General features: G+C 32.6%; 3 protein-coding genes across 3 annotated transcripts; 1 reads left to right on the forward strand and 2 right to left on the reverse strand.

Moving 5' to 3' along the window:
* Positions 1 to 549: 549 nt before the first annotated feature.
* LOC105251251 (T-complex protein 1 subunit zeta) lies at positions 550 to 3,298 on the reverse strand. Its single transcript, XM_011257897.3, has 7 exons — positions 3,037 to 3,298; positions 1,986 to 2,577; positions 1,566 to 1,901; positions 1,408 to 1,473; positions 1,113 to 1,335; positions 858 to 1,026; positions 550 to 778 (listed from the first exon to the last, which is right to left on the reverse strand). Exons 1-7 carry the CDS (start codon positions 3,171 to 3,173, stop codon positions 706 to 708), a joined length of 1,596 nt encoding a protein of 531 aa, XP_011256199.1. The 5' UTR covers positions 3,174 to 3,298; the 3' UTR covers positions 550 to 705.
* A 1,911-nt stretch (positions 3,299 to 5,209) lies between these two features.
* On the reverse strand, positions 5,210 to 7,061 carry LOC105251252 (recombination repair protein 1). Its single transcript, XM_011257898.3, has 2 exons — positions 5,705 to 7,061; positions 5,210 to 5,542 (listed from the first exon to the last, which is right to left on the reverse strand). The coding sequence occupies exons 1-2, from the start codon at positions 6,411 to 6,413 to the stop codon at positions 5,265 to 5,267; spliced, it is 987 nt and encodes a 328-aa protein (XP_011256200.1). The 5' UTR covers positions 6,414 to 7,061; the 3' UTR covers positions 5,210 to 5,264.
* A 442-nt stretch (positions 7,062 to 7,503) lies between these two features.
* LOC105251253 (coiled-coil domain-containing protein 174) lies at positions 7,504 to 9,608 on the forward strand. The gene is made up of 2 exons (XM_011257899.3): positions 7,504 to 7,658; positions 7,738 to 9,608. Exon 2 carries the CDS (start codon positions 7,854 to 7,856, stop codon positions 9,606 to 9,608), a length of 1,755 nt encoding a protein of 584 aa, XP_011256201.1. The 5' UTR covers positions 7,504 to 7,658; positions 7,738 to 7,853.
* The last annotated feature ends 30 nt before the right edge of the window (positions 9,609 to 9,638 follow it).

Here is a 9,638-nt window from a genome sequence, read left to right on the forward strand (position 1 = left end):
TAGATAAATACATTCAATTTTAATGCATTATATTATAATCTCCAGTGACCAAATTTTTTTTTTCAAGCTACAAATCATTTTGATATGATGGAAAACAGAATTTTCTGTAATAAGACAAGACTGACACACATCCTACGTATTGTAAACTTGAAATATTTTAAGAAACTGTAAATATATGTACCATATCTCAAATAAATATTTTTGATTTTTATAAATCATTACATATACTTGAATTAGTACATCTTTATGAAGTTATTTTGTAACACAAAAGATAGGACAACCACATCATACATTGATCTCTTGACAGATTTACATCTTTTTCCGCTTTTATATTTAATGTCCCAACTTTCTTTGTTAGAGTATAAGTAATATTTTTTTCTTTTTTTTCTCTTAAAAATATGACGTGTATTCACATTGTTTCTATATTAATAACATACATGTGTTTTTTTTATATTTCTTATCTAAAATCTCGCAATGCTATAAATTTTAGTTATAAGTAAATAATGGAATATTTTGTACAAAAGCACTTTATTAAATTCAGTGTGAAAATTTATTTTATCATGTTATTAAATATTCACATCAGAAGCAAGAAATTTTAAGCAATAAATTTAGTTAACAGACATAATGCAACATGAATAATAATCTAGTAATTTGATTGGTTTTGTGAAAGAAATTATTAATGGGTTCTTAATTTCATAAGAGTTATTAACCCTTTAGTGAAGATAATCCTGCTCTCATTATTTCATCAACCAAAAGAAGATTACTGGCGATTATTGTACTGAAAATAAAAAATTTATCCATAAGTTATTAACGTTGTATACAAATCACTAATAAATTTCACTATTTTAATATCTTACCAGGAATTGATAATTTGTTTCTTTACATTATAATTATCATAAATTCCAGCATCCGCGGGTTTTATAGCTTCTCCTGTGGACAGATCCAATCCTACAGCTTCTTCTAGAGCAGTACTCTCTTCTAATAATTTAACAATTGTATCTTGCGAATCAAATCCACTATTAACAGCTGAAAATAAAAGGGAAGAAATAGATGTTAATAATAACAATATTAAGTATTCATAAAATTAGAGATTAAAAAGTACTATGACTTACCAAGAATTTTCGGAATGACAAGTAAAGCTTCCGCATAAGCTTGTACTCCCAGACGTTGCTTTCCTTTTACTTGTTCTTTATATCGTTGGAGAGCTTGGCTAGCTGCAACTTCAAAGGCTCCGCCTCCAGGCACGATTGCAGCATCGTCGATGGCATTCTTTATTGCCCTAAGTCCATCACGCACAGCATCTTTCAATTGTTCCACTGTAAATTTATTAGGTCCCTGGAATATCAATATATTATAAGTATTTTTATATATACATTAGCACAAATAATAAAATATAATTAATTTTACCTTTAATAAAATTGTTACAGAATTTGGTTTTTTGCATTCTTCTATGAAAGTGTACTTGTTTTCTCCCTAAAAAAATGATTAAAGATTATAAGTTATATTTCTGTTGGTTATAATATTACAATAATTTAATATGTATTGCGTCAAGCATAGAAATTTACCAGCACATGTTCGTATACAAGGCCAGCCCATCCTAAATGTTCTTCTTTTAGATCATCCACAGAATTCATGGCTACGCCACCGCACGCGAGTGCTAAACGCTCCATATTTCTGCGCTTGGCTCTTCGCAAAGCAACAATGTTCTCCTTTGCAAGCATATCTAAGGATTGCGGATCTATTCCTTTTTGATTTATCACGACGAATGATTTATCTGTTCCATCGCACAATTTCTTTTTCAACTCGATTATCTTCTTCACACGATTATCGATAAACACGCGTTCAGCAGCCACCAACTTTTCGCGCTCTTCAGCTGACTTATAAAAGAATCCACTATTCACCTATTAAAAATTAAAATCCACAGTTATACCTTTATTGTTATACTTGTCAAATTAATTTGTATATTCTTTTCATTACATACTCACCTCACTTTTTTCATATTCTAAGCTTACATTACAAGTCAAGATGTATGCATTTTCTACCCTCTTTGGCATATCCGGATGCCTAGCTCCATGATCAGTGACTATACCACGGATTAGAGTAGTATCAATTGCTGTTCTATGTTGCATTTCCATTAATTCAATCATATGCAAATCTATTTCTTTATTCTCTTGCTTAATAGCCAATACAGCATCCACGCAAATCTCAGCTAATTTGTCAGCTACGGTATAGTGAACCTTTGTCCTAAGCGAGGTTCTTGCAATGTCCAACAGGCTTGTCTTGATAGGCTCAATTGGAATTTTCAATGCATCCAATATTTCTAATGCCTTAGCACGAGCCAAGTCAAAACCATCGGTAACCACTCTCGGATGTAATCCCTCTGCTATATACAGATCAGCTTGCTTCAAAAGTTCACCAATAATTAGCACAGTGCTAGTTGTACCGTCACCAGTCATATCGTCCTGAGCTGTAGAAGCTCTCGCTATTAAGGATGCTGTAGGATGCTGAATTTGCATCTCATGTAGGAGTACATTACCATCCTTGGTAATCTTTATATCTCCAGCTCCAGAAACCAACCTGAAAATTTGATTAGTACCAAACTAGCGTTCGCGTGCTATTATATAAAGAAAATATCTTTATAATTCATTAAAATTTCATTAAAAATTTCATTAAAATTTTATCAAGGGATTTATTAATATTGTTTTTACTGCTATCATATATCGAGATCATAAGTATTAAAATAAACTATTAATATACTAAAGGAAAAAAAGCGCATTAATAAGAAATAATATGCACGAAACGTCAAAGGCTTGACCGGCAATTTGTAAGACATGTCCTAATAAGGAGAATAATGTCGGGGAATCGTCGGGGAATCGCGACCAGATTCCTCGGAACCGCGACGATCGATAAACAAAGAATGGACGAGATATTTCGTTTCCCGGAGAATTCAACGTCAAATAATTATAAATGCCAAGAAAATTAATTGACGTAGACGACGTAGACGAAATTGTGGCACGTGAACCTACGGATACATACATCTTCATGGTTCCCTTGGGCCCCAAATTGGTCTTCATCACATCCTGAAGTCCCTTCGCGGCGGAAATGTTTATCCCCAGTGCTTGGGCCGAGTGGGCGAATTCGGCTTTTGGATTCACTAAACTGATCGCCGCCATTCTCTCGTTTTTCCGAAATTTGCGTTTGCAAATATTACTCACTCGTTTCGTACTCCTTCGAAGCTTCGAGCTGTTTTGCACAAGATCGATTTTCAAGGTGCGATGCGTGTCGTCAAAGCGTTCTTCAGTCTCGGAATAAATGTCGCAAATTGTAACGAGTTTGTGAACTCGTCGTTAAGTATCTGCAAATCACGTGATTGGTCTTTAAAGGCGGGAAAGATAAAAATGAGAAAATCAGAAATGAGAAAAAATTTTGTTAAAACACGTACCTTGTTATCATTTATAAAATAAAAATTGACAACTATAAATTATATTAGAAAGAATATTATATATATATAGAAACAAAATTTATTTTATTAAACAAAAGTTCATTTTATTTAAGGAAATTGAGGAAAATGATACTTGAGGATACAAGTTGTAAGGATATAACGTTAAATTAACATGTACTTTGCACGTATTAATGATCGTAAAAAATATATATTATACGTGTACAGTATTATTGAAACGCAGAAAGTTTGTAATACTTAATCACAAAAAACGTAGACGATCAGTGAAATTTACGCGAAATATGTACAGAGAAAGTTTTTTCTAAAAAGTACAAATATTCTAATTAATCAACAATGGCACTTTAGTAATGTCTAATAATAATAAAAAAGAAACAAATTATCTTCCAAATATCTTTTGCTATAAAACGTTTAAATTAACTGTATTGTTTTTTATAAATATTGTTAATATATAAAACTATAGGACTAGAGTATGCAAACAGTGTTTAAGTATTACTCGTGATCCTTTTAGAAAAATATGTAATGTGCTTAATTCTTATACGAGCAAAATTACAAGATTTTGTTCATTTCTATATCACTCACAATTCACCCAAAATATTTAAGTTTTTACTCAATGTGGTATTTACTATAATAATAATATTAATTTTATATATATATATATATATGTATGTATATATATGTTAATATTAAATATATAGATGGATAATATATATATATTAATATTAAATATAATATATTAATTATATTATTATTATATAAATAAAATTATTTATATTAATATTTGTTATACAAATAATTCTTAAAATTTTTCAGCGCACATAAATGTGTTGCTCGGATAAGAATCATAAATTTAAGAGAATTTAATAAGAAGCACAAACTCTATCAAATCTTTTTATGGCACCATATATCAATTACTTAAATATACAATATGTCGATAAGGATTTGTAATTAGAATGAATAGAAATGTTATTTTGAAAAACTTTTTTTATAAATATTATTTTACACATGATGTTATCCGATATATATAGAGCTAGAGTTAATAATTCAATATTAAATATTTTCGATGAAATATTTATAAAAAAATATATGTTTTGTCTATAAATGTTTTCAGATAACATCTTTGTGTGTGAATCAACTATTACAAATCTTATCAATATATTTTACATTTTACGAATAATATACATAAAGAGAATTGTGCTGTTTATGCGAGATAATATAATATTTCAATATATTTATCACGAGATACTTGCAGTATATGAATGATTACATTTTAATTTTTAATACAACCATGATTCGATACAAATGTACAAAAATGGATGTGTATGGGAAGAAAGGTTATATCATTACTTTTACACATTTAAATATAAAAATGATTAGATCTTAAAATTTCTAATACAACAATAATGCAATGTATTATTGTATAATACATTGCATCATTGTATTAGAAATTTTAAGATCTAATCATTTTTATATTTAAATGTGTAAAAGTAATGATATAACCTTTCTTCCTATACACATCCATTTTTCTCACCAAAAGAACAAATATTCGCCAGTTAAAACATTATTAAAAGAAATTTGTAATCAGATATTTATAATGAATAGTTACAGTAATGTTTAGAACTTAAAGAAACTCTAAATAAGCTTGATTTTTAAAAGCTACAAGTATTTTACAATATATTAAAACATTAGATTATCTCACGAAATCATTTTTTTTTTGTATACATATATATTCTTAATCAGGTATAAAATATGTTAGTATTTCCTTTCAAATCCTTAATTTTATCTTTTTCTTTTAACAGTCCTCTATTTACTCAAAGAGCATAAAAGTTGCTGATCTTTCAAAAGCAGTTGTATCGTTTATATTCTCTTCATTATCTTTTTCGATTTTAATTTCAGCCTTGTTATTTTCATTATGTGAAACATTATTACTTTCATCTACAGAAGTATCATTTTCATCTACAGATTCCAATTCTAAATTCATCGAAATACCTTCTTCTTTTCCTACGTCTTTTATTTCTTTTTCAATATTACGTTTTCCTTTGGAAATTTTTGTAGAATCCTTTTTTTCCTTGACTGCTGCCTTGGCTGAAAGTAACAAAAAATTATATGATAAATAAGTTTGAAATTGAAGTACTTTTCAAGTAAAAATTTTCTTTTGTTTTTTTTATTTTTGTAATAAAAAATTTTTATCTGTGACTAATGAAAGCAGAAATCGAAAAAAATCTCAAAGTTTGCCAGTTTTCATACCTGTCTTCTTCGCCTTTTCGCGAGATTTCTTGTTGTCCACAATCATCTCCGCGTCGTTCTTCTCTGGCGGTTCTTCATCGTCTTCAGCCTCCGCGATCGCCTCTGTCTCGGCAGTCTTGCGCTTTCTCGGTCTCTTGATGACCCGTACCTTCGTTGCTGCCGGTGCAACGTTCTCTTCATCCGGTGCTTTCCCACGACGAGTCGCCCTCTTCGGTGGATTCTCATCGGTGACGATGCCGTTTCCGACATTCCCGGCGCCGTTCTCGACTTGGTCTTTCTTCTTCTTGACGACCGGCGCCTTCGCCTTCGGCTTCGCCGTGACCGTCTTCGTTCCCGCCTTTTTCGTCACCGCGGATTTGCCGCCACCGCGCGTCTTTTTTTCGACCTGCTCACCCGTATTATCGTCGTCCTCTACCGTTTTTTTCTCTTCCTTCTGTTTGTTGACAAACATCTTCTTGGACTTGTTCTCCGCATCGTTTTTCGGAGCAACGTCCTTTTGCCTGCTACGCAAATTTTTCGGCGAGAACGCGGTGGCCGCCTCCTGCGCCTTCACCTGCCTCACTTGCCGAGGTGCCGCTGTCTTGGCTTGCTTCGGCGTGGTCGATTTCGCGGCGGCCTTCCTCTTCTTCGGCGGCGTCACGTTGCCATCGGCAGCGGCAACCTGGACGCTCTCTGCCGCAGCCTGCTTCGCTTGCTTGCGCGGAGCCATTTCGATTTTACCTGTATCTTGCCGGTTTACTTGGCCTACTCGCTCTGGCCGCTATGCTATAGATCGCGACCGCGTGCACGCTACTCCGCGCAATGCCGAGCAACAGCTTGAGAGCAGCGAAGGGGACCGAACGGTCACGAAGAGCGCTAGATTTTTTCCCTACTCACCGAGAAAATCGCGCGTAATAATAATCCTCGCTGACTCTCCTCGGGAAATTCTTCCGAAACGTTATAATAGACGACGCAACTGCACCCTCGAGGACAATCTTGCGACGATCCGGAAGATTCCAGTCCGTGAGAAGCGACGTTTCGATTGATAACCACCAATAACTGTCGCCGGATTTGCCGCGGTCACGAGAACCTTCTTCTTTCCCCCTCTCGTACAATGTTTGTTGTGTTTATTTCTCTCGGAAGATGTTAGTTTTCTCTCTTCGCCGGTGTTCTAAATCACAGTTTTCACGGGAACTTACGTTCGTGGAGAATCACGGTTATCATGAATAATCGCGATAATCACAATCGTGACGTTTATTTTTCGATTCTAAGAATCGGATCTGATGATCGCGAAAACAACAAAGTGGGATTCTCTCGTCAATTGAGAATTTCAAGTTGACTTGGTGACTTGGTGACTTTGCTACTTTCAAACGTGTCACGTGGCTTTCGAAAGTTTAGACGCGCGCCAGAGCAAGATGGCTATTGCTATCCTATGTTTATTTCACGCGGAATATCACGTGTAAAATAATGTATGCAAAAATTATCTAATCATATTTATGAAATTTAAATTTGAATTTTGTTTCTTTTCAATGAGTTATTATACTATGATTACTTGCGAATTATAATTTCTTTATGTTTTTTTTTCCAAGAATTTTTAGTGTTTTTTTTTATTACATGTTCAATATCAGGGTTGTGTTCAAAAATTTACTTAACGAGGGGTGTAATATTTGATTGACCAATCAGGACAAAGGAATTTTTATTCTTTCGATCCTGATTGGTCAATGTGTATTACACGTAATTGACTATACTATTTACATTCTATGCGTTAACTTATCTGTTATACACATATATTCTATGGTCAAAATTTCCTAAACATAATATAACCTCAAAATAGTACATAATTTCTAAAGAGTTGCAACAGTTTTGTTAAAGTAGTATTTTAATTCCTATTATTGAATGTTATCAAATGTATTCGCAGTTCATATTATTTGTATAAAACATATATTTTAAGTTTCTATTGAATCAATAGGTACATGTAAGTATATTATTGTGTATAGATTGATAAATAATAATAATTTCCCGAACATTAATTTAGAGTATATTTTATTTTTTAGGAAGAACACAGATTATACTAATCGTCGATATTTTCACGTAAATCTTTATTAAGAAAACTCGTTATTACTTTTACAAAGAGTATTTATTGACCTTAATTAAGGTTGACAATCCAATAATGAATATGACCAAGAAAATCAATGTCAATTTTTCATCCTTGGTTGGTTTGAAAGCAGAGCTGTTGAGGAAACAAGCCGAAGTAAATGAGGCAAAATTAAAAGCAGAGTCCACCAATGTGCAACCACAGCTGAATAAAAAAAGGAATAAGAAAATTGTTGCGGAGGATGTGGAAAAAAATCCTAAAGAACTGATAGATACAGAGGACATTATTGCCCATAAAAAATCAAAACTGATGTTGGAAGCTAAAACAAGATTGTATGAGAGATTACAGAAATCCAAAAATAATAATGACAAATTTCTTGTTGATTTTAAGAACAAATTGGATGAACCTGAAGAATTTGTTGATGAAGAGATTAATGAACAACATCCAATAGAGCCGGAAGAAGGTTGGGTCGAGTATCAAGATTGTTTTGGAAGGACCAGAAAATGTCTGCGGGAAGATTTGCCGCATATGCAAAAGAAAGATGACTTAATAAAACAAGAAATAATGAAGAAAAATGCCAATGAAGGCGAACAAGAAGAAAACAAGGAACAATATCCTATCCAAGAAAAAGAACCTGAGATAGAAATTATGAGGAGGAAATGGGAAGAACAAACACAAAAGCTTGCAGATAAAGTTGATATACATTATCAAGATATATTGTTTGACGAAGCGCGAACGCATGGTGTTGGTTACTATGCATTTTCTCAAGATGAGGAGCAGAGAGTGAAGCAACAAGAGAATCTAGCAAATTTAAGGAAGGAAACAGAGAGAAGACAGAAAGAAATGAAAGAGATTAAGGAATTGAAAGAGAGAATGGAACAAAATAGATTAAAGGCGGCAAGAATTAGACAGCGGATCAGAGCAGGCTTGCCAGCGGAACCTACAGAAGAGGAATTGGTATTAGAAAACAAGTTAATTAATTCTACCGATAATGAAGCTAACAAAGATAATAATAAATCTATTGAAAATGATAATGGAAATCCTAATGTGGAAACTGATCATAAATCTGCAAACATCGTGGGAACTGAAACCACGCACCAGGAAGAAAAGAATAATGATGAAGATAAAATAAAAGCCTTTGGAGAACTATTGGGTAAAAAGAATCATTGGCATGTAATGTCACAAGAAGAATGGGTACATAAATGTAGAGAACAAAGAATTGGTGAATTTGGACCCGTTTATGATAATTTTACAAGTGCTGGATTTTACAATTCTAAAAATATTGATGAGCAATTAATTCATGATAAACAGCTTGATAAAACAGAAAATTGTGAATCTCAAGAACCCATTGCAAAATCTAATATCAGTTTGCAAAGTTATGAAGATAGTAATGAGTCTAGCAATGAAATAATCTCCATTGCAAAAAATGTTGATAGTCAAAATGATAAAAGCAATTTAGTAGAATATAATAGTACAATAAATAAGAGTAACGTTGGATACGAGTTGCCTAAATATACAACAGAATCGGTGTTGAACCCTGTTACAAGTTTATCTAATTTATTGCCTTCTCAGAGACAAACTGTTTCATATCCATTGTCTCATCTATCTAATAATTATTCAGCAAATAAGTATGGTTATCTTGGGACACCTGAACAGCATAAATTGCCAAATAACATGAATATTCCTCTTCCTGGTGAGATTTCATCTTCCAGTGACAAATCCACTCTCACAAACAAAAAAGAAACAGTGTCACGAAATATAAACGAGGATAGTATAATGGCTGGTCTAAAATATTTGAGAGAAAAATTTGAAGAAAATCACAACAAGTAGATATAAAAATTTGTATTATAATATTTATTA

The sequence above is a fragment of the Camponotus floridanus genome, unplaced genomic scaffold (genome assembly GCF_003227725.1).
Source record: "Camponotus floridanus strain SB8 unplaced genomic scaffold, Cflo_v7.5 scaffold16, whole genome shotgun sequence".
Classification (NCBI taxonomy): Eukaryota; Metazoa; Arthropoda; class Insecta; order Hymenoptera; family Formicidae; genus Camponotus; species Camponotus floridanus.